The sequence below is a fragment of the Clytia hemisphaerica genome, unplaced genomic scaffold (assembly GCF_902728285.1).
Source record: "Clytia hemisphaerica strain Z4C2 unplaced genomic scaffold, Clytia hemisphaerica genome assembly, whole genome shotgun sequence".
Taxonomy (NCBI): Eukaryota; Metazoa; Cnidaria; class Hydrozoa; order Leptothecata; family Clytiidae; genus Clytia; species Clytia hemisphaerica.
Window position 1 is genome coordinate 1,953,961 of NW_027104530.1, and position 24,519 is coordinate 1,978,479.

The 24,519-nt window shown below is 35.7% G+C and overlaps 1 protein-coding gene and 1 long non-coding RNA gene across 2 annotated transcripts in view; one reads left to right on the forward strand and one right to left on the reverse strand.

Moving 5' to 3' along the window:
* Positions 1-24,519, forward strand: part of LOC136822299 (inositol polyphosphate-4-phosphatase type I A-like) — a 58,508-nt gene that overhangs the window by 29,754 nt on the left and 4,235 nt on the right. The window contains exons 22-30 of the mRNA XM_067078538.1: positions 1,203-1,350; positions 1,691-1,740; positions 5,752-5,827; positions 15,376-15,548; positions 17,664-17,787; positions 17,996-18,063; positions 18,281-18,327; positions 19,219-19,356; positions 21,233-21,330. Of these exons, the coding sequence (XP_066934639.1) occupies positions 1,203-1,350; positions 1,691-1,740; positions 5,752-5,827; positions 15,376-15,548; positions 17,664-17,787; positions 17,996-18,063; positions 18,281-18,327; positions 19,219-19,356; positions 21,233-21,330 (922 nt within the window). The remainder of the gene's footprint in view (positions 1-1,202; positions 1,351-1,690; positions 1,741-5,751; positions 5,828-15,375; positions 15,549-17,663; positions 17,788-17,995; positions 18,064-18,280; positions 18,328-19,218; positions 19,357-21,232; positions 21,331-24,519) is intronic.
* Positions 5,370-7,365, reverse strand: LOC136822301 (uncharacterized). The gene is made up of 2 exons (XR_010848880.1): positions 6,557-7,365; positions 5,370-6,314 (listed from the first exon to the last, which is right to left on the reverse strand). It is a non-coding gene; the product is annotated as an uncharacterized lncRNA (long non-coding RNA).

Genomic DNA, 24,519 nt, shown 5'->3' on the forward strand with positions numbered 1-24,519 from the left:
GTATGTTTCTCTGTCCTGATGGCGCACAATGAAAGATCACATGTGACCACGAGGAGTGAAGAGCAGGACTGACGGACGAGGAAAAATGTTTAATGCTATATTGAAATGAACTTTTTCCGGTTTTCTCGAGTTATCAGTTTTCAGACAAGTTTCCTTATTGTGTTGAAAACTTCTTGCGGATAGACTAAAAGAAGGAATGATCCAAATAGACGTTAAAAAGTTCACAGTTCCTGTGTTAATCCTCTTAATATTTCTTGATTCTTCTTTAGTCAAATTTAGCTTCTTGAGTTTTTCCTTCATCGATAATTTGAACAATTCAAAAATAGAACCATATGTTGCCATGGTTACCAAACGTTTAAACTTTACCAAACTTGATATCTATGGAGACTGGTATTGTCTGTTTCTGGTTTGAGATTTTTTAAACTAGGTATGGAGGTAATGCTTCATGTATCCTTGCGCACACCCACGGGACTCTTTCACTGAGATTTATGGGCAAAAACAACAGAAAATGGTCACTTACGAACGATTTTCGTGATAAGAACAGTCTGGTGCAGAATGACTAAATCCGGGGGGGGGGCTTAGGCAAATGGAGAGTACGGGTATGTGCCGCCCTTAAGAGTACCTTTTTTGAACTTCCAAAGTCTCGCTAAGGGTTGGAAAAATCAGAAAACCAAATTTCAGTCCTAATTAATAAGGGTCGTAAAATTCAATAAATTTACAATCTTTTCCTCCTTTTTAGTCCCGCCTGGTCCCGCTAAAGGTCCGAGGGTCGAACGCCGGGCGGCACATACCCGTCAGCTCGCAATACTAGTACTCCCCTCTACCGGGACTAAATACAAACAGAGTTTTCTAAATTCTTCAATTCATGTTGAAAAGGACGATCAGACTTTCTCATTGTGTTTCCTTCTCCAAGCTTTAGCCAATCTGAGGTGGTTTCAGCTGACCATGATTGCAATGAAAAATATTTTCCCTTTTTAACCCATGTAGAAATCCATTAAGCAGCTTTCTTATTTATATTCTGATGTACGATGACCTTCAAAGTCTGTCCCCATGCCTAAAATCAAACATTTTTAACCCCCATATTAGCGTCTATAACATCTGGTGACTCTATGTGTCGGTATAATTTTGATTTTATTTTTCTTGCAGACAGCGAACAAATTTGAAACTTTTACTTTCGATTATTTCCTTTTTCTTTCTCATAGCTTGGTGATTTGTTCAAAGTTCAGAGCTCCTCATTTGTGGTGGAGGCGGACAAACAATTACAGCGCGCTCGAACGATGGGACCAAGTTTACGAATCGATCGAGTGGAAATTTCTACTGATATTGATGACCCTAACTACAAATCTCTCGGTTTGTTAAATTAACTTTATCATTATATTATCCAATTATTTTTAAAGTGTTTTATATACACCTTATCAGAATCTCCGCCAAAATAACCACGCTAAAATGGATGCATATGTCATTTTCCAGCCGAAATGAATCATGGGTAATCAGGACTGATTGTACCTCCATAACGGCTTCCCGTTGGCTAGGTGCAAAACATCCAAAAGTTTAGACCAACAGAAAGTCGTTGAGGTCTGCGATTCAGACTAGGGGAATGTGGACCAAAATTAGGGCAGTATTACTATGTACAAAAGCAATGTCCTTAATAAAGGAATGAAGTTGTGACAATTTCTTCCTTTCATTACAGAGTGGGAATGGACAGGAACGGAATTCAAGCCCACCAGAAATCCAGTCAAGGTATATTACTTCTTCTCTTGATCCGCTTACTGTATCATATTATCACAGTTTTTTAAATCCCCGTATCCCTACTAAATGAAAGGCTGAACTTAAAGACGTTTACTAACATTTCCAATTAGCCTGGCACAACTGACGGGGACTGCCTTAATAATGTGTTCAAGTTCTTTTGAAAGTTGACGATTTTCGAAGAAAGTTGAAAGGTTTGCTTCCTTTCCCCGATTTTGCACCGAAGCTATCATAAGATTTCCCCGATTTTGCACCGAAGCTATCATAAGATTTCCCCGATTTTGCACCGAAGCTATCATAAGATTTCCCCGATTTTGCACCAAAGCTATCATAAGATTTCCCCGATTTTGCACCGAAGCTATCATAAGAGGAAGACAAAATTAGTAGCTGTTATCATCATAAAGCATGGAAATCAAACAGCAAACTGTGTGGTCGTTATAAATAGAAGAGCGACAAATTTCGAGACGCCTGTTTTAAACCTTTTAGTCGAGCTTCAAAGCGATAGAATTCAGGAAATAAGAATTGGTCGAAAGAGAAAATGGCGATGTACCCTGATATTCTGTCGTTCTATATTTTTCTTCTTCGGTCAAATCTCATGAAATATAAACCAGTCGAAAGACCGAGAAAATTGAGCGATATTATATGATGCCAACGAGTCCTCTATTTTAAAAGACGAATATTTCCGTGAAAATAACCTAAAAGCAACGGCCAACGCGGCCAGGGAAAAGCGTAGGGGATCTCCTATTTGAGTTGTTTATAATCCATGTAATTTGGTAATATACATTTAATATAATGTAGTCATTATATAATAGTAGTATTTTAGTAGTAATGTAGTATTACATTAATATAGGTGTTGTTGTATGGTATTACGAAAATTGTTACTGGATAATATTAATCAGTTCAGTTTACTACATGCACCAAGAGTATACAACTGCTTCTCCTTCATTCGTCAAGATGTCATATGCTTCTTTACTACTGTTGCACTTCTTGGGCGTGGTGGTCCTCTCCTTAAGATTACAACAACACCCTTTTGTTTAAGTTTTTGTTATTTTCATAGCCACGTCACGAAACCAAATTGTTAGTACTCGCTCATCTTTTCGGGATATTCCCTTTTTAAAGCTAGTTTCATTTTTGACCATATGACTGACTTTACGAAAAGGATTATAATTTCTCATATAAGAAAAAAAAACTTTCAGTTAGGTTTTCCCGAGTCATTGGCAGGTTCAGACGACAACTGCCATGAATTCTTATAACCATTGTCTCAAGTACACTTTTTTTTATAAGAACAAACTATAAAACGTTAAGAACAAGTTAAGAACAGTTTAAAGCTTTGGGGACTCTAAAACACCCCATTTCTTGGATAATGGACAAAAATACTCACAAAATGGGGAAAAATAAGAACATTTTTAGGCTTAAAACTCAAAAAGTTAAAGAAGGCTTCAAAAAGTTTGGATATTCTTTTTAAAAAAGCTTCAACCCTATCAAAGCCTTAAAATTGAGTATCGAATCAAATGGCAGCTTTAGCATGAACATAAAAAGGGATCATTTTTAAGACGTCAGTGGAAGAGGTATCGTACACACCATTTGTTCAATTAGTGACGCATAAATTTGTAGGCTTTATTTCTCGAATATTTCGAAATGTTTTACGAAAAATATGCAAACACTGGTTTTGCACCGACAATTTTTGGTTTATAGGTCAAGGCAACTCTCTCGACTATTTCATTATTCAGTGAAAGTGAATGATATATATTCTCCTTGGATTCAACAAACACGAAAACCTCAAAGAATATATCATGTCAACCCACGTTTTTATTTCGATATTTTTGAATTGGAAACTAACAAACGACCAGCCGCAGACACGAGAGAATATGTATTCATGTGTATTTATGTCTTATCCAATGCTAAAAGAAGTTGACTAATCAAATCGCATATATAACATTCTGCACGCTGTTTCTACATTTTTTGCAAATGTCAGCAGAAATTTTCTAAAGCGTCAAGAAACTATCAAGGAGCTTGACATTTAAGAGTAGGAATCGAAAACGGATGCGATTGAATCATGCTCTGCCCCCAATGACATCGTTGTCTGTAAACAGAGCCGAAATATACGGAAATTTCAAAATTCATTGTCGTAAAGATTTTACGCTACGTTATACGTGAGATGCATTCTGATGCACATTAATGACGATTGGGAATCACATTTTTTTGTAATTCACTACTAAGAACTATAAAGAAAGAATTCAATATTGTACATCTTTTGGCAGGTATCCCTTATTCCAGGACATCTTGTGTTAGCGGAAGATGATGAGATCATTTGCTTTACATGTCAAATAACCATCTTGTGGTTTGTTATTACTGAAACTAGATGAAGTACAATAAATCATTAGGCAGCCCTTCACAGACCATATGTTACAAAACAACTTTCCGTCCATTTGTCAGAAATGAGAATGTGTACCATGACATAATATTATCCAATTCAGCTCATGTCAATCTATTGAAGAGTTCGATTCTCAGAAATTCATTGTTATTTAGCTTCATTTCTTATTCCCTTTTTATGGTCTTATTTATATCAGTGTTTAAGTGTTAAAAATATTTTCAATTTTTATTTTGCTTTTTTTTTGTTCAAAACAGAAAGAAAATTTGCGTAGGATATATACACTTTCGGTGGTACCTTTTAACCTTATTTTCGATTCCCTAATAACCTTTAACTAAGCCAAAAACTGCTTTTTATCATTGAAGAATAGGCTGATTCATGTATCAATGGCCTTTTCAAAATCTTTCCAAACGATTAAATAATAATTGATCCTAATTGGTAAAAATGTTTCGTTACAGCAACAGAAACACTAAATCCTAAATGAAACAGAACAATGTTTTGATTCATAAGTTGGTTCGTGAGGACTTTGGATATTTAGTACCCCTACAGAACGCCTTCAAAGTACCTTCAAAATTTCTTTTCTTTATGAAGGCAGTGACATTCATTGAAGAGAGCTCCCTATCATCAGTTCTTAAAGGCCTTTCTCGGAAATCTATCAGTTAAATCAACAAAAGGTCTCTTTAACTCTTCACTTGGAAGCGTTCAAAAGCAAAGAAGAAAAAAATCCTTAAAAATTTACAGATTATTTTCAAGAAAACAAGAGGATAGGCCCCCCTGCAGGATACACTCGCGGATGACCTTTAACATTAACATCTTAAAATTTTTTTTAAATAAGATACATTTTACCTGATTCAAAGGGAAATTATTTATCATTCAAGATGAGAGAAAACCCCTATGAAACGGTTAAATATCAAGAGAACCATGATTCGAATTAAAAACAACAGAAAAAGGATTGAACGATTTTTACATATCTCCCTTTCCATTTATCTTCCGTAATGTTCCTCTGACGTCAACGATAGGTGTTGAAATGACAGGGGGTTATGTCTGCTTATTACATTTCCTATTTTTCAATCACAACATTTTGGATGTGATATAACCTAATTTTTCTTAAGTAGAAAGAAAAGTAAGGTTGTCCATAAAAATTTTCTCTTTTTTTCGACCAATCAAAAATTCTGGATGTGATATAACTTAACTTAACTTTTCCTAAGTGAAAGAATAGCAAGGTTGGCCAGAAATTACAGGGTTTTCTATATTGAATTTTGAAGGTATTTTTACTACTTTTGGCGAGTTCGCCATAATTCAGAAAATTTCCGCTACAAATGAAGTTCCGCTTTTCATATGGAAGCTGTTTAAATTATATACATTACACATTAAATTAATTACTTCATCTAGAAATGCCTTTCGATCAACAAAAGGGCAAATAGCATCTTACTAAAATTAGCTTAAAAATATTTCTGTTTGGCAAAAATCTATCTACAGTGACCCATATCTACATTAAAATGAATAATACGCCTAAATAACTAGACAATGAAAGTATAGTAGCCCCCCTCCCATAGTAATACACTCCGAAGTTTTAGTGAATTTTTGAACATCCGATCCCTGGTCTCACTTTCCATATCTTCATTTCATTTTAGCAAGAAAGTGACTGTGGAGTTCGCGAGGCCTTGCTCAAGTTCATGTCAGCTGTCAACCAAACCAAGATCGATGAAGGTGAGTGCTTATTTTTTGCAATGATTTTTTCCTCTTATCTCAAAAGTTTGACTTGTACATCTTCTTTGTTATTGAGAAAGGATCATTGTATTTCTTCGTATTTCCTTATCTTCACACAAAAGCTTCCTTATAATGAATAACACTAAACCACCTCATTCGTAACATGTTTTCAATATATGTTCCCGATTCTTGATAACGGCTTCTTCGGAAATATCAATTTGATGTTCGACTGATTCCAACTGGCTCCTTGGGAAGGGACATTCAAAGTTCTCACAAACAAGTGACCAAGTCCTTTTAACATGCTTCTTAATTTTCAATCCACCTTCACAATGCTGGCATTTGATTTTGTTTTGTAAGACCAAAAGAACAGTCGGTGATATCGGCCTCGTTTCGATTCCATCGTTACTCGTCAGTTCGTTCTTCGAGTTCCCTTTTTTCTCTTGTAACTGCTCAACCTCTTTATCTGTATCCTCGGAATCACTGCAGTCTGTCATATGGAAAACAAAATGAACGAATTATTAAAATACAAGATGTCGAATCGAAGATTGACGTGGATGCGCCAAGAAATAAGATGTATGAATTAAGAATTTAGTCAACTCTTATTGTAATATGGTAGAGAGTATAAATATGTCAGACTTAAAGTCTGAAATTAACTTAGTAGTGGATTCATACATTATTTGAGGAACCGTTTTAACCGTTGATTATACGCGAAACTTGCTATGTACTTACCACGAGTGATCATAAAGATTGAGCTCTTCTCTTCTTTCAAATTCTTTGCAATCCTCTGCATGGTTCGTTGTCTTCTTCTGTTCGTCTCTTTCTGGTTAACTTTGCTTCACTTTTTGTGCTCTCACTTTTATTACGAATATCTAAATGAAAGCGATACAAAAAGTCACGACTCTATTCTTTGAATATTGTATATTCATTCAGATCTCGTTGGTTTCACAATGACGTCATTCGCTTTCTCATTATCATCAGCACTATCAAACTATGATGAGTGAGGAAGAGCGACTTCTCATTTCCCTTATTTAGATAAAAGTATTCTCTCTCCGTCGCGACTTTGTACGCATTTTGTCATAGATGATAAGGCATGATGTCAGACTAGCTTTTCGACATACACGATAATGACTAAATATAAACTTAAATTGCTCTGTTTTGCTATCTGACTATGTTTTTAGAAATTATTTATCCGCCTCATCGAAAGTTTGGTGTGCTACTTCCGAGTTAAAAATGCTTTATTTGCCTAGTCACATTACGAAACTTAATAAAACGTCAAAATCATGCCTGCCCACATAAAAATATACTACTTGAAACGTAGATCATATTTTTGACCTCCATACTTTCACGAACTTGAAGAGATTGTAGTACGGAGATGATTTATCTTTCTCAACAAAAAATGTGTAGGTCATAAATGTTTTTATACCCTCTTTATTGGGAGGGGGTGAAGAAAAGGAAAAGGGGGTGATCAACCACTCCTATTATTATCCTCCTCTCACCCGATCCTGTTCCGATTCATAAAAAAACCCTTTCATTAAATTCTTTTCATTACAAACCTCTTTTTAATGTATTCTACCGAGAATGAAGAACTCTTCTTTTTCACTTCTAATCAGCAAATGAATTATTAACAGGCTTCTACTTTCTTTTGTTCTCACTATTTAATTCCTCATGTTTTTTTACTTGCCACTTTTTTCCGTGTAACTTTTCACATTAGTGAACCACGCTCAAAGACATCATTCCCTGCCTATGCCTACGTCAGCCTTCTATTACCGGGTAAATGGCATTCATTTGTAACGCTTCTCAGGCATACTGTGTTGAGAGCTCAAAAATCTAAAATTCTACTCTTACATCACATTAGAAGCTTTCGAAGGCTCAATAAATTTGTATCCATTACAACTTTTAACACCAACTCTCATTTTCGATTTCAAAATCTTCAAACATTTTAGATGTTTTTCGCGCGTGGTTGGCGCTCTTATGATGAGCTGTAATACATTGTGAAAGATCTTTTTGCAATCAATTTTTTAAACTTTTTAAAACGTTTTTTAACTACCGCCCTTTGTAACTATAGCTTGATTTTAAGACAAAAAACACGTTTCCAAGAAAACGAACGAAAGCAGTGTCTTCGTGACTCGGACCCGCATGGGTAACACAGATTTGTTCGAGTTATGGAGGAAGGTTTACACTTTTTTTTTTGCTTTTATAAGAACAATTTTATAAGGACAATGAGGCTTAAAGTCGCCAAAAAATAAGAACAATTTGAGCAATACTGAGCCTGAATTTACTGAATTTCAAGCAATTTAGGGGTCAAAGTAGTAAAAAATGGGAATAACGCCTAAAATATCTCAATTACATCCTAAAAATAAGAAGAAAAAAAATAAGAACAACTGAGCGGTAGATTTATAAAAACCGAATGGCTAGATGTCATACTTTTGCTGAAAAGTGTGCCGTGGTTAGGTAGGAAATCCTATCTAGGTCACGTGACATTACAATATAATTTCAGCGCTTGACAAATCAGAAGCTTTGCGGACAGAAACTATATTTCTTGCGATATTCACTTTTTTTTGCCTACGATGGCTTAAAGCACCTTCAGGCTTTATAAACCTGTGTGTCGAGCATCACTGAACCTTACTGGCTCTTATAAAAAAAGTGTATAAGGCATCATTAACTGTAGGGACGAGAAAACTTGTTCGAGTTAAGGAGAACATCCGAGTTATAGAAGTTAGAGCTGAAGAAACTCTACTGTAATAATTTGGCTCAATCACCAACAAACGCACCAACGCAGCAACCTTACAATTACAGCATTAGTTCCAAAAGTATGTCACCTTTTAAAACCACTCAAAATATACACATTTTTTTGATAAGAACATCCAAAATTTTTGAAGTTTTCGGATGTTCAAACAACTTTTCTGGTTTTCAGCCTAAAAAATGTTCTTAAAATGTTCTTATCTAACCGTTTTCCTAAGAAACTAGGTGTATTAGAGTCCTCAAAGCCTTAAAATGTTCTTAACATGTTCATAACATTTTGGCCACGAAGCCTTATGTTCTTATAAAATTTGTTTTTATAAAAGTGTTTTCTTTTTGAACGTATGTTGAGAGTAATGCTTAAAAATACCTCTTTATGATATCAATTTAAACATTTTCATAAATATCTTACTCACAAAGTCACAATTGAGCTTTTTGATGTCATCCATTTTCTCAGACAGAGCTAACAGCACGGAATAATCTTATAATGATGTCAGCTACTTTTGATCATGCCAAATACATACTACTTCTACAGTGTGTGGAAGAGATAATTTTTGTAACCAAGCAATATTTGAAAAACAAAAAATCTATACCATGTCAGAGCATTGCTCTGGTCGCGTTAAAGGTTTTGAGTAAATATTAGTTCAGGTTTTTCTAGTTTATCATAGCTATGTGACATTTGAAGGCAACAACTTTTAATTTTTCAAGATATATTTCGAAACTGTAAGTTCCATCAGTTATGGCTTAGTAAGTCAACGACGTGAATTTCAGATGGTTTAGAAAATATTTTCTGAATAAATATCAACTTTCGAGGAAAGTTCTTGAATGCGTTTATGAAAAAATTTAAAACAACCCCGTCTCAAAACAATGTCTTTCTAAATCAAGTATAAACCCATCGGCTCAATTCTTCCTCTAACCCTTCATCATAACATTGTTCCAAATCTCTCAGGACTCAGTCATTCCCAAAAAAATCCTGCAAAGGTAAAGCAACTACTGAAGCAAAATAAAGTCAAAACAACTTGAACAATATGCTGTCTCCAAGATGTTTTTCATGCAATCTCTTCCGCTCTATCAAAAATCAATCAAATAATTCTCATTACTTTGTTTCATCACTCCATAGAAAGTTCATTAAAATTTCGTTGCAAGAGCAAAGTAGACCATATCTGCGTCAACGATTTAATTGGCCCACTATGTGACTGGCTACTTTTAACAGATGTCTTGTAATTCATATACTTCAAATCAATTTATCTTATCCATTTCTTATCTGGAACTCGTTGTATAGAGTAGTAGCTAAGGCTCTGAAGGTCGGAGAATTTTTGCAACCTCTAGAAGGTTTAGATTACCGAATTCCGCCAGAACGACTGAACCCCAGCACCCCAGCCCTCGCTTTAGGGGATTGTCGAGTCCAACCAAAGAATTTTTAGGCTTACGCGTAAGGGCCGTTGAGGCCGACTGGGGACGCGACTATCATTTCCTCTCCGATGGGAAATTTGTCGGCTTCTTTAGAGCTTTAGGGTGATTGGCCACCAATCTGTCATCGGAATATAAGATAAATCCATTTCTAGTTTATTGCAATATTGGAGATTTATTGAAATAGCTATTCGTATCATGAAGACTTCGCGATTCTTTTGAAAATATTGTCAATGTTTTTTATCTTTCTTCGCTTTTTGTCTGACTCTCAGGCTTCTAAAAACAGCAGGTAGTATAAGGAGCGCACGAATCGGTTAGTGGATATCAGCAGACAAACGTGGTCATAAGACTCGCTTTGTGTCAATTTCTTGTCTCCCGCCCACTAATCTCAGTTTTTGTCTAGGGCGCGAAATTATGGTTAGTGGCGGTAGAAAGGAGAACGCCCTCGGCACCAGTAGTCCCGCCTGACCGCGTTATTAGGACCCAGTCTTCCATGCCTCTTCCTTCCCCGTTCGCGACCACACAGTGAAGTGTTCTTTCCCACCCTCCCACCCTCACACATCCCCCACCTAACGGGTCTCTCCTATTGCTACTCGGTCGGTCACATGACTCTGACGTCTAGGCTACATAGGGCCTCTGTTTTAGACAAGCCGCCTGAGTTACATACTTCTCTATAGCCTTACTACGGGGCCTCTGTTAGACAAGCCGCCTGGGTACCATACTTTCTCTATAGCCTGTACTACGGGGCCTCTATTAGACAAGCCACCCGGGTACCTTCTAGGAGTAACCCCAATATTCCGCCACACTTGTATACAGCATTACTCAGATATATATTAGAATATACTACATCAGGGTCATATAAGACTCGCTTTGTGTCAATTTCTTGTTTCCCGCCCACTAAACTGACAACAATTCAAATTTCGTATTCTAAGGCAAACTTAAAATCCGTAAATATAAAAAATCTTTAAAGCGCCGAAAACGCTTTGTGAATACGGGGCTATTCATTAGGCTATCTACGACGAGGAACTTGGGAAAAGCTTGGGAACATTAGCTGTGAAAATATTGATAGAAAGGTTTTCATATCCTCAAAAAGGAAGTTGCTACACTTTCGAAAAATACCCCAACGATTTGCAGCTCAAAGTTACGTAAATTACTTTCAATTTGCGTCAAATCCTCATTTTCTACTTCAAACTGCCTTGGTAAAAAACTACACGTTTTTTTTTTTAACTTGGCTTCGAGCTTGAGTTCCTTATTTTTGCAGCTCAAAGTTACTTAAATTACTTTCAATTTGCGTCAAATCCTCATTTTCTACTTCAAACTGCCTTGGTACAAAAACTACATAGGGAACCTTAATTTATTTTTCCAGAGAATTTCAGCCTCAATCGAGTTCCTTATTTACCTAGCTAGTAAGCTTGGACTGATTTGATGATTTGTTGAGCAATTGACATTAATACAGTAAAAGACGAACAATTGAACATTATTTTATCAAGTTTAATTTTTTAACTCTTAGTGTTCGTTATCTTGTTTTCTTATTCTCAGTCTGAGCAGTTCCTTAGTAATTCCTTATTTTTCGGACCATTTTCAGCCTCGAGTTCCTTATAAACGTGTCCCTTATAAAAAAAGACGTGTATTCGTTTTCTAAGAATGGTACACGAAAGGAGATATCCCAACATGCAATGACTGTTCTTGTTTTCTCGTTACCCACAAAACAACACTCTCTTACCAATCAACCTTCGTAAGAAGTCAAACTATTTACCAGATTAACTTTCCATGATATTTCCTTTCAAACTCATTTTCCCACACAACCAAACAAGTCTTTCAATGTTTTGACTGTACTTCAAACAAAATATCTAAAAATATCTCACTTTGTCAAGTTTGTAATATATTTTATATACATTATCGCCTTTTGTTATTGATGTATGTACATTTTGAGCTGATTTCTGAAATTGGCTTGGTATTTGTCAAAGGTTTAAATACTATGCGATATTCTGACGTTGCATAAGCGCAAAGGGCGAAATGCTAACAAGATGACACGCATCTGGCAGAACGTTACATAGTAATGTAACACTCTTTATTATAAGAATGGTGTTTTTATGACATAAGCGAACATATATAAACGTTTTCTTAAAATCTTTTAAACGCATTCTTACTCAAAGTTGGCAATAAATCTAAAAGTCTTGAAATTCAAATTTGAATTAGGAAAGTTAGTTTGGCTCAAGGAGCTCTCAATATAGAAACTTTCAGTTGAAAGAAAAGTTGGCTATATTCTTCGGGTCTTCTTATAAATAGGATGGAATGTAGAAACGTTAGTATAACCCACGCTTGAGATGTTATACTACTTCAAAGAATTTGTAACTTGTGTCACAACAATCTACACGTATTACCACTAGCGCGGCGTATTACATCAACGGATCTTGCCACACATGAGTCTTTCAGTATCGTTTGTAAGATGTGTATTTATTTTGTAATTTTCTGATACAGTTCTTAACCTTTACCACGCCTTCTCTTTGGGAACTTCACCCCGTGCACGCCTTGTCTTTTTGGGAAAAATGGCAGTTTTACGCTTTCCGTCATAACTTTTGATCTACTAAACCGATTCAAAAAAATAAGCCTATTCTGGAAAGCCCAACTATCCTGCTTTCTAAAAATGTTAAAATAAAGGATTTTCCTCTATCAATGGTGACACAGTAGTCTTCTGCCTTAGAGTTGAAAAAAATTCAAAACGCAATTTATCATATTTTTCAAAATTTTAAGTTCCGGTTAAAAAAAAAGTGGGGAGAACATTTGCGATACCATAATTTTCTGGCTCATTGTTTCCACCATTATAACTACAACTGCTAGCCAAAAAATCACAATCATACCTTTACTAGAAAAGGCAGAATTCATTTTTAGAAAACCTTGGTTTTCGAGAAAATTTCCACGTAAATCAGAGGCACGTAAGGCAGAGGCCCCATTGAGGTAATTTTTATGGGAAATATCACTAAAAACAGCTAAAAATGACTTTCCTATCATCAACCAGCATGAAAGCAATAGAAATAACATATTATATACACTTTGAAACTCTTTGCAGCCTTATCAGAAGCCTTAACTTGGGTTTTGGTGACAGTCGATGACGGCCGACAAGCCTCCAGTCCTCACCCTTAATGTACCGTCATACTAAAGAATAAGGAGGCAGAAACTTACCTCAAACACTGACTAAACTACAAACAAGCAATACATAACATTTCCAACCAATAAAACAAACCATTTTCCACTAAATAAACATAAAAAGTTAGTTACAGCCGTCAATGAGCTCATAATTTCCAAAAGAATATTTTGCCTGATTTTCCAGTTTGTTTTGACAGTTAAAATCGAAAGTAGGTGGTTTCAAACTATTGAAAATAGTTTGTTTACATTTTCTCTCCGTCAAAGGCGTCTTTAAGGCGGTAGGGCGGCTTTTCTTAACACCCCATGAAAAACGTATATTTACGGCCTCGGCTATATATTAGAACGTAAATTTACGGCCTCGGCGTGGTAAAGGTTAAAAGAACTTCCTGGAAAATAAACCCTTTTCTTGGCCAGTAATTTAGATTGTATTTCCTTCAATTTCCCGACGGGAATTTAACTTACTGTAAGTGACAATTTTTCCAAAACTTAGAGAACGTATTGTTTTCCAATCCTAAACTGGGCTTTGTAAACAAGTAGCTATATATAACTAGAACTAGAACTCAAAACTTTCAAAAGCTTTTGATGGTATGAGCCCTCCCTATTGGGGAATGGGTCCTACTCCTTACGGAGCAGAAATTCCTCCTTTTTCAAGTAAGAATGCATAGCGCTGTCCAGACACTGCTGGTTCTGTGCACGCGAGACACAGATACCATGATGCCTGAATCGCAGACCTCTACAAAACCTTAGGTAGTATATGGAGCACAGATCCGTTAGTGGATGCCAATAGCCTATGATGCATGGCGATGACACTCGAACTTCGTGGGAGAGCATATTGCTTGTCACAGGCGTAGAACGCACCACAAGGTCTGACATATCACCCACACTCTAGTATCAGAGTAGTGTACCCAATTCCCCTCACATGGTGGGTTGACCCGGTTAACTCGGACCTCCCAGACGGCAGTCAAGAGCGATGATCACTATTACCCCAAACCTATTATAAAAGCTATTATGTGTTGATTATGAATTTGGCTGACAAGTCCGGGTCAAGGTAAACGTCACACATTCTCACTGAACTTTGACATTTAGATATGCGTCCGCCAAAATACTGGTTTTTGTTTGAAAGGTTTTCTTGTGGTAGTGTTTTTAAAGTTGCGAGGTGACCTTTTCAAGAGAGCACTGAAAAAAAGTCTTTTCAAAATCCTCGTAATCTTTAGTAGTTATTCTCCACAGGACGGTTTTTTCAAAAAAAATACTCCCCATTTTCTCCTATAATCTCAAACCTAAACTCAAATTGAAGTAAGTTCTCTTAAAATCATTATACCATTAAATCGCTTCTTAAAAAGACCAGTCCAAATAAATGAATTTGGTCAAAATAGATTACCTGCCATTTTTGTTAAAGATTTGTGGATGATGAATCCAATAAAAATTAAAATTTGTGACCTTCTTTGCAGCTAAATCTGAACCTTCGAGATTCCGAAAAAACATGAATGGTGTCAGCTCGAATGTACAGAGATGAGAAGCTATGAGGATATTTTGATCCGTATTCAAACAATAGTCGTTTGGATGTCTGAAAGAGTGGGTTAATTAAATTGGTATACGCAAACAATCAATAAGCTCTGATCGGATGGATACTTTCGTTAAATATAGAAAACCGCTTGTTATTCAATACTGCTAAAGTAAAAGTTACAATCAATCGAAAGTATTTTAGTTGCCGCTCCTTTTTTGTTAGACAAACTCTCAAACGAGTCCAATAGCTATTCGTCCTCTCTAAAAAGGAACGTCGTTTTTTACTTCATAGCTGCAGGGCCTACAGTACCGGGGGTCCAGGGGCCATGCCCCCCCCCCCCCCCGCTTTTCTTCAAGTTAAGTGTTATTTTAAAAATATCACGATTCATACTTCGTTTTTGGGCAAAGTCAGTCTGAAATAGCGTCATTTAAAGGCATAATAGAGGGTCAAAATCGAAATTTTCTCCCGTCATCGTTTCGTCTCCTTAGTCATTTATTTTGAACCCCCCCCCCCCACTTTCTGGATCATAGTGTGGGCTCTGTGCCGGATTCATTATTTCTGATAAGACTACGATGCGCTCTGAATAGAAAAGAATCAATTTTGACATGATGGTTAAAAGCGTTCTGTTCCCTGTTTTTGATGTTACGCCTTATTCTTAGTGTCTTAGTGCTGCACCTTGCAAACACGTAATGGTATTAATGCATATATTCTTCCTCCCTAAATGGACCCCTTTATTTTATTCCAGGATTTTCTAATCGTAATGATTTGTTGGCGATGATTGTTGAGCTAGAGACTGCCATCAAATCATGTTTACGAAAGATTTGTATTTTGATGAGATTCATTTTGATGCAAGAAGAAATCGAGTATGTTGGCTTGAAAGATATCAGATATCGACGTGATGTTGTTTTCTCACAAGCTGTAAGTCTATCTTAATTCTTACTCAATCACTGAGCTTTATGATAAAATCTTTGATCTAAGCTTTTAGAAATATGATCGGTAGCTTAATTTTAGCGCTATTCGTCGGAGGTCTTTTTATAGTACAGTGTTGCTGGCCGTTATGGAGAGCCCTTCTTTAGAGATAATCAAAAAATAGTAACTAAATAAATTACGTAATAAAAATTGCGTAAATTTAAAACTAGAAGCCTGTACCAGCCCCGTCTAGATTGAAAAAAGGCTTTTTGGCGTGGTGCAGGATGAGACAATTGGGTGTGAATATTAAAAACATGATGGATTATAGCCTGCACCAATCTGCCCACGTGCGTTTTTTATATTTTGTGTCGAACTTCGCGTTATCTTTTCAGTCAGCGAAGAATAGTTTGGTACAGGCTAAATTACAGCATTCGATTTTATTTTCCACATTCTTCTGCTACCTGAAAGTTGTGTATGCTAATTGAATTTGTTTATTTTGTTGTTTTGCTGTGCAAATGAAGGGCCTAATTGTTCATCAAAGGATATTTTTCTGGCCTTTCCAGAGCAGAGAGGGCCCATCCTGTTATTGTACATGTTTATGAATTAAATTTGTAAAATCGAACTTCTCCTCTCCACAACATTTTCTCAAGGTTTGAATGTGAATCCTTAAGTATTTTGATTTTACTTTCTTTCTCGCCCTTGAATGGAAAACTTTTCAAGATAACTAATAATAGAGCTCAGTAGGTGGTAACTGTCTTCAGACAAAATATTTTTTTTCTTTCAGTTCGGAAGCATACGTAGGTAGTCCTTCTTCGTCTACTTCAAAAAAAAACACAACAACAACCAATACCAATTCCTAGTTTTTCTTTGGTCAACCACTATCAGATAAACATTTTGGTGCAATCAAAAAACCATTCAACATCGAAATAAATCGTAGGAACAGGAAAACCAATGATTTTTGTTGTAACTTTCCCTTGAGTGTGGGGTAGATTTCCTTCCTCCATAAAGGTCTTTTATACTATCAACGATTATCTTAATGGAAATTAATGAATGATTATTTTCTTACTATATTGTCCTAATGTATGATTTCTTTACAAGGAAGTCTGTAAGCAACTTATGATGTGCTTTTATATTCCATATGCTTAGTTAACCTTGCCTATAAGTTTTTAACCAAATACTGATTTGAAGGTTTATTGATGACTCTTGAATGGCGGTTTTGCTGCAACCCAAAACCTCCATTCGACTGCACTGGATTGCGGAATTATTATTTTTTAACTTCCGACTTTTAATTTTTATCTAAATCCTTCAGTCGATCGGTGTCCAATAAGTATTACTTTACCGGTTTTTTTTGAAATTTTCTCAAAAAGTTCAAATATGAATTTTGAATTATGTCTTGCGAACCACTGGACCAAATTTTAAACGTTATGTACCAAACTTTTAACTCTACCCTTTCTCTTTAAATTGTATAAAGATTTCAGTTGAAAAGAGGTTAACGTTGGTGGTCAAGGGTCCCTGCCGAGTGAGTGGTCAGTGAAAACAACTTCGTACCTGATACTAAGTGGGATGAATGGATCTTCTAATTCACTAAAATGCTTATCAATAAAACAAATCATTAGTACTTGGCTATCTAGTTTTACCCGTTTGTAAAAACTTTATATAAAATGGTCCGAATTCCATTCCCAAAAACAAGCTACTACACCGTTTCGAGACGGGTCCTGTACCACAACTATGTACCCCCCCCTGAGAAAAAAATCATATTATTTTGAGCGCCGTAAAGGCCGGTCTCCACAGTTTTTTTTCTTAACCTTTTTTGCCTAAAGAAAAGATTACGTCATAAAAAGGTTTCGCGCAAACAAAAAAAAATCGGAAGGAAGTTCTACTTTTTTTCATCCGTTACATCAATTTCGACCAATGGAATTGCTTCATTTTTCAACCGACCAATGACTTTTCAAAAGCGTCAAAAAGTTTTCGCTCATGTCGCGCGAAAGAAGAGACCGGCCTTAAGGCTAACGAACACTTTTAGATGAAATATTTCTTATTTCTCAAAGTTTTTAGTGAAAGCTTCACTCAAATTAAGAAATAAATTACCCTTGACAATCTATAACTTTTGCTTCTTTTCCACAGCTGACACCATTGGTATCAGGTTTCATGTTGATGTTGTCCAGAAGATCGCAAGATAAACAGTTCCTGAACCAACTTGTTCATTGTGGATTGCTGGTCCATTTTGAAAGTCTTCTCTCCACATACGGTATAAAAAACGCTCTTGTCTTGTCCATTTCTACTGCTCCCCTTACTCAGAACTTAAACGTTTTTGCTTGCGCTGAGTCGATATCACTTTATCAGTGATCCTAAAATCATCCCAAAGTTGTGTTCTAACCCTGTTGAAGTTCACTCGAAACACCTTTTTCAGGATCTTAAGTCTTAAGTCTTGAATACCATTGACTTAATTTTTACAGGTGATGAAATGGGAATGATTGAAGATATGACGGTTGGTGTTCAAGACCTCAAAGATGTCAAACTCAAGGTTTCTTAATATACTCCTTCAATTGAAAAATAACACGAACTAGTGTTGGGGATAATAGTTAGGGACTATCTTTCCATTAGAGTTTGGAATAATTTTTAGCAGGATATCACATGGACGTCTCCTATTCGGCAAAATTTATTTCAAAGGTTTAGTGTTTCTCAGTTTATCAGTTCAATGAACAACGAACAAATTATTCTCAACTCGTTTATTCTCTTAGATCGTTCCAAAAGATGGGGAAGCCTTTCCTGTTATACGTGGGAAAAGGTCAGTACTTTTTACATTTCATTTTCTTGTATGTTTGCTTTATACAAAAGTATTAAATCTAAGAGACATAGATGTCCATTATAAATGTAATGTTTTAAAATCAAAGGGTGGACTAACTTTTTGCAGGTGTGCATCGAGGCCAGCCATACCAAATATTCTATATTCATACCCCTGTGTCACAGACTCGCTGAGACTGCAGCCCCACTAGACTGGAGTCGTTTATAATGCATGTAATATACTAATAATAACAATAATAATAATACGGGATTTAGTTTGTATAAACGACTGGAAGAATCCGGTGTTCCAGCCTTATAGATACAGGGGCTAGCTACGCAGAAACTTGCGTAGCGAGAAAACAATTTATCAAGCAACAACAAACTCTCAAAACGAAATCAACTCAAATGAAAAACTTTCAATACACAAATCCACACATATTTTCTTTCTCAAGAATTATTTTGAGCAGGAAAAAATTATAATTGCAATATTGACACTTTTCTTTTGTTTGGAGTTAGTGCACAAAGGTTTCTAGACGACTAAAATTGTTCCATTCATTACTTTTCGACTTTTTGCTTTATTTCTACTATGTATAAATTAGTCGTCTAGCTTGCTAGACTACAGCCCCACTGAAAAATTTGGCAAAAATTTCGTCATCGCTCGGAAATTCACTTTGATTTCATCCCCAATCGAAATTCAATATTTAAAAATTGTATTCTAAAACCATCCCACTGGATTTTTTAACCTCGGAACAATAGAATTTCTATCCCCATTGGGATTTCAATAAGAAATTTTTTATCACTTGGGCTATGAGACAGGGGTGTATATTTCACACTTCATTTATTTCATGTTCTGATTCTTAAAAACTGTTTCAGATTTTCTATCAACATTTTTCAGATCGAGTATGGTGGTGGAGATACCTGTCCAAAGTCGTTACTTCAACACGTTGCCAAAAGAACTTCAAGAAAAGTTGATTACCATACACCCTATGCTTTTCACCATGGGGATTAACGAAGCAGCAACGCTGGCTGAAAAGTATGAAATCTGAAGAGTTCAATTACATAGTGCAAAATTTCAATTCCGTTTTTATGATTAAGGAGGGTTGATATGGTTGAAGAGAACAAAATCGTCTTTTTGCCACAGTACTTTTGTGTCATTCCAGAATCAGTAACCTCTTCATTCGACTCTCTCGCTAACTTAAGCTCGTAGAAGATTGCTTTTAAAGAGAACAAACGATATAAGAACATAAGGCTTCAATGCCCAAAATATTAAGAACATCTTAAGGCTTTGAGGACCCACTATTTTCTGAGGACAATGGACAAAAGTTTTTACAAAATGGCGAAAATAAGAACATGTTGAGAACAATATATAGAAGGGGATTTAGTAAGAAATTGAGATGTAGAAGATAGTAAGTCCAGACTCACTGTATCAATGTTTCCTCGACGGAACCCATATAACTTTGATGACGATTTCTGTAGCACGTACCAAAAGACATGAATGTGTTCACGTCATTAGTGAGATATTACCTTCTAGTTTCTTCCTCTTATCTTGACCTTCGTCTTGAGATTATGGGAGGTGGCTTATCAGTTTAAGATAATCTGCGAAAGCACGTACTCCAATCATGACGAAAACTGACAAGTGCAACTCACCTTTCTGGTGGTAGTTTTCAGTATGATTAAAATTCATTCAGAACATTGTCTTGGTAGAATTGAAAAGATTGAATTGTGTCATGACGTAAATTATAATGTTATGTTATAAAGTTGAATTGATGATGACAGTTAGTAGCGATTTGATGAATGTTTGGTATTTGGCCAGGAAGAGTAATGTGTATGCCGCACATTGCATGATTTCTTGAAGTAAGGAAGGCTTTCTTAGAGAATAAGAGCTCGTGGGATGTAGAATCTACCTTGCACGAGCGACAAAAGCTCCAAAAGGAATTCAAAGTATTTTGCTGTCACACCCAATTCAATGAATGAAATGTTCATTACTTAGTCTTCCACGGAATACCTCAAAAGAAAAGGAGAAACAGAAAGGAAATAGAGGATTTGTTCGCTCAATGGTTAGCACTTAATAAGGATTAAGTAGAATGTTGTGCATTGATAAGTAGCCTGTTGACGTCTGTAGTATCACTGTAAACAAGATCAAGATCAAATTTAAGACGATCAATATAAAATCTCTATTCACCTATTGGGTGGTCAAGGAACCCTGTATTCGACCGCTTACTGTGAAAAGAAAGACCCCTAGTGTTACTCTGTCTTCCGGTGACGTTCTCTGACGTCATTCTAGTGTTCACTAATTGCCTTCTTAATGAGATAAGCTAATGAGAAAACAAGTTGGCTGTGTTGTTTATTAATTAATGATTGGATTCCATCGCAGCTTAATCTTTGGATTGACATCTGCGTCGTTTTGTTTTACACAGCAATCCTTATCTTGACATATCTGTTGTCTTATTTTTCACATGCACAGCGTAAAACTAATCCAACTCAGAAAAAAATCACCTATAAGCGTATCCATGAAATTATTGAATCATTTACCTCATCCCTATTGCCTTCTCGCTTAGAAATATCAAATAGAGCGTTGAAATCAAAAGGTCGGTATGCTAAAATCATTCCCCATTGAGGCGCTTTTACTGATTGGAGATTGCTTTTAAGATGCAAAGAGAGAGAAAACTTTGACCATCTTAAATCGCTGGACCAGCTTTCCAAAGGCCGGGATACAAGTAACAAAAGATTTTTCCTAAACGTTCAGCCCTTACCAGACGTTTTTACCCGACTTTTCACCCCCTTTATAAGTTCTATCTAGTCAGAGAAATGTGTCCATAATTTGTCCATATTCCAGAGGTGGTCAATCATCCAATAGAAATCTCTCCTTAAAATGTGACGTACACCATTCTTGTTATTTTTTCTCACAGATTCGGTGACACTACACTTCAAGAGAACATCAATATCGAGAACTTCTATGCATTGGAGAATTACCACACTTTATTCAAAGCTTTTGCTCCCGATCATGGTAAACTAAGACAATTTCTTTTTTTTTTCAAAAATTGTTGTCAAAATTGCCATTGAGCACCGAGGCGTTTGTGCTTTCCTTCGGTGATTTCTTGTCTTTTTTGGCGAACATAGATCTAAGAAGTGATACCTCAGTGTTCTGAGGTGTCAGCACCGCAAACCATCGTTTTTCTATTCAAGTCCAGCGTTTGCCCCAGTTCCATGCAGTTTAAGGAAAGCCGGCCCTGACCGTGTTGACCGTGAAAGCGATCGAAAGACTTGCTAAAAGTCCTAGATACTTCGTTATCTACAGTATGTGACCCCCAAAACGTCGATCAAATTTAAAATTTCTCTCAAATCTAGAGGAAAAGACGTTTTACAAAAATTTTTGCTGCATGAAAAACTTTAACATCTCTACTTTATTTCCCAGAAGTTCTTTTTCAAAATTTTCAATTCCAACAATATTTTTCAATCGCTTAAAGATAGGTAGCTTTTTTCTAATGGCCCCCAAAACGGAGGTTTGCAATTTTAGTGATTTCTCGAGATATCTTTAAGATATGAATACAAAATTTTGACCATAGTTTGGAAATGTGATTTAGAGGGTTTTGGGCATAAATTTGTTTGATAAAATTTTTACAGTATACCCCTGGTTGTCAAAACGCAGGTTTGGGGCCCACAAAACGTAGGCGTAGTTAAAATAAAATTATTAAGCCCAGTGGTAATAGGGGGAGAAACATATGAACATATTTGTGTTTTCCCTTAAATTTACGACCCGACGGATGTAAAATTTATGATTTTTATAAAATAAGATTTTCGATGATGCAAAGTCCAAACTGAAAATTTAGAAATTTTCAAAATGACAATTTTGATCTAACAACGTCTTAATCAAGTTTCTGAAAACCAATCTCTTTTGAAAATAGTTCCATTCATGCATGGAATATGCTGTGAAAATTTTAGAAAAACAGCTTAATTGAAACTGAAAATATTAAGCTTTAAAGGTATTTTTCTCCTACATTTTGCAAAACAAGGACATAATTTACCGTTTTTGCTGATTCAGCGAAGATTTTTATATGTAGTATAAATTTTTTGTTATAAACTATTATTTCAAGCTGATAGGAATGGAATTCCAAGATTTTTTGCTGTTTCTCATGTTTAGAATTTTCGGTTTTATCAATGCTGTTTTTGGACCCCAAAATACTGGTTGACCTTTAAGACCCATCCTCTGAAGTCACAGATGTATCTGCATTTTCTGAAAGGCATTAGGTGTAGAAAGTTTCCTATACCCCATTTTCATAACTTATTTTCACTATCCAAGGAGCTAGAGTGAGTTATATGCAATTTTTATCTAATTTTGGTGCTGAAATATTTCCTTCAGACGCAAATATGTTATTTTGAAGCTGTCTCAAACCATCAAAAACATGCTCATTTTTTTAGTACGACCATCATTCTTTCAAAATAATCAAAAATCGTCTAATTCTGATAAATCTAGGTCAGAATCCTCATTTTAGTTACGACCTACGTTATGGGGGCCGTCTCCGTTTTGGGGGCCATATACTGTACGTGAAACATCGACTCTTAGTTTTCAAATTTGAAAAGACCGTTTACATTGTTTCTGTTTGTTGCTTCTGTTTGTAATTAGTTTTGTAACTTGGAGTCAATGCCTCTACTTTCATTGTTTAAATAACTACTTCATTCTTCTGGAGAAATGTTAAAGATATTGAAAACTCATTTCAGTGCTGCTATGAGAGAAAAAAAGATTTTAGTTTTATAAATGTTATCATCAACATGAAAAATATAAGCAATCTGATTGGCTAAAAACGCGTACATAAATGCTGTATTTCATATTGTACCGTACAGATACAAGACTGCGTTCAAAAAAGGGGTCTGGTAAATGGGTAAGCGAGATATCGTATTTTAAATATTCTTGTTGTATCTTTTATCTTTTACCGAAATTTATCTGATTTAAGTATTCCCAGAAATGTTTTCGTTTTCCTCTCAAATCACAAAAAAGTTGTCAAATATGAGTGTTTTGATCTTTTAATGAGCGTTCGAATCATTTTCAAATGTTTTGGTGTTGATTTCACCAAAATACAGGAAGTAAAAAAAAAACAAAGAAAAAACAAATGGAGAGAGAAAGTTTGTTGATATTTTTCATGTTGACGATAAACCAGTTATCACACTTTCAAATATTGTACTCTGTACCGTGTACTTATTTCATGCTTATGGGATACATCAGTTTGGAGATTTATGAAAATGTTAGTTTTAAACTTGTTGACATAGAAAAGATACTTGAAATATCTCCCTTAAAAGTATTATATTATATAATTATATTATGTCATAAAAGCAGGATGAGCTTATCATTAAAAAATGATCAACATTTCGAAATCTTCAATGTTCAGTTTTTTAAACAATAAACGACGGTCACGTGGATTTCATCAGCAAAAACGACCACAAAGAGCCTCAGAGATTTCGAAATTCTTTCATGGGTTAGTTGTAATGATACACTCAGTAAACAAAGTAGTTAGGGAACCAAAAATGTCGAAAGTGGCTCGCTGAGTATTAAGATTTCAACACTTTTTCCAATGTCTTGGATAAAAACAAAGAAAAAAGAAGGCTATACTTAGGTAAGGCTATTTTCAGATTATTTTTTTATTTTCAGATGAAACTTCTAGTGTTCTGAGGGTTTAAAGTGTTCTGATTGACGTATGTGAATATGGGAAAGAAACAGAAAAAGCAGTTTTCGTTAGCGAAAGAGCATTTTCGACAAGAAAATTATCATTCTTTCACCATAGTTCACATAATGAAACTAAAAGAGAATTCAAAACTATTATGAAATCTTATTTTTCTCGTCTTTTAACACGCCTGTACTTTTTTACAGAAACTTTCATTGCCCGCCCCTTGAGTCCGGGATTAATTTTTGAACTCAAGTACCGTCAACTGCTCTAACTTGGGACTATCTGACAAAACATGGGACGGTCATCCGGCTACCATTTCACCGAACCTCCAAAGTCATTTGATTTGAGTTAATGAACGGTGTATTAAAAAATACATGATTTCTCTCTCGCACCGAGTAGGCTTTTAAATTGAAATATGAAAAAAATCGTAGTGGAACACACACGAGTATCTGGAACGAAGAAGAACAAATTAGTGGCAAAACGATGGCGTGTTTGACGTCACTCGCGCGGCAAGTTACACACTCGTTATTTGCTAA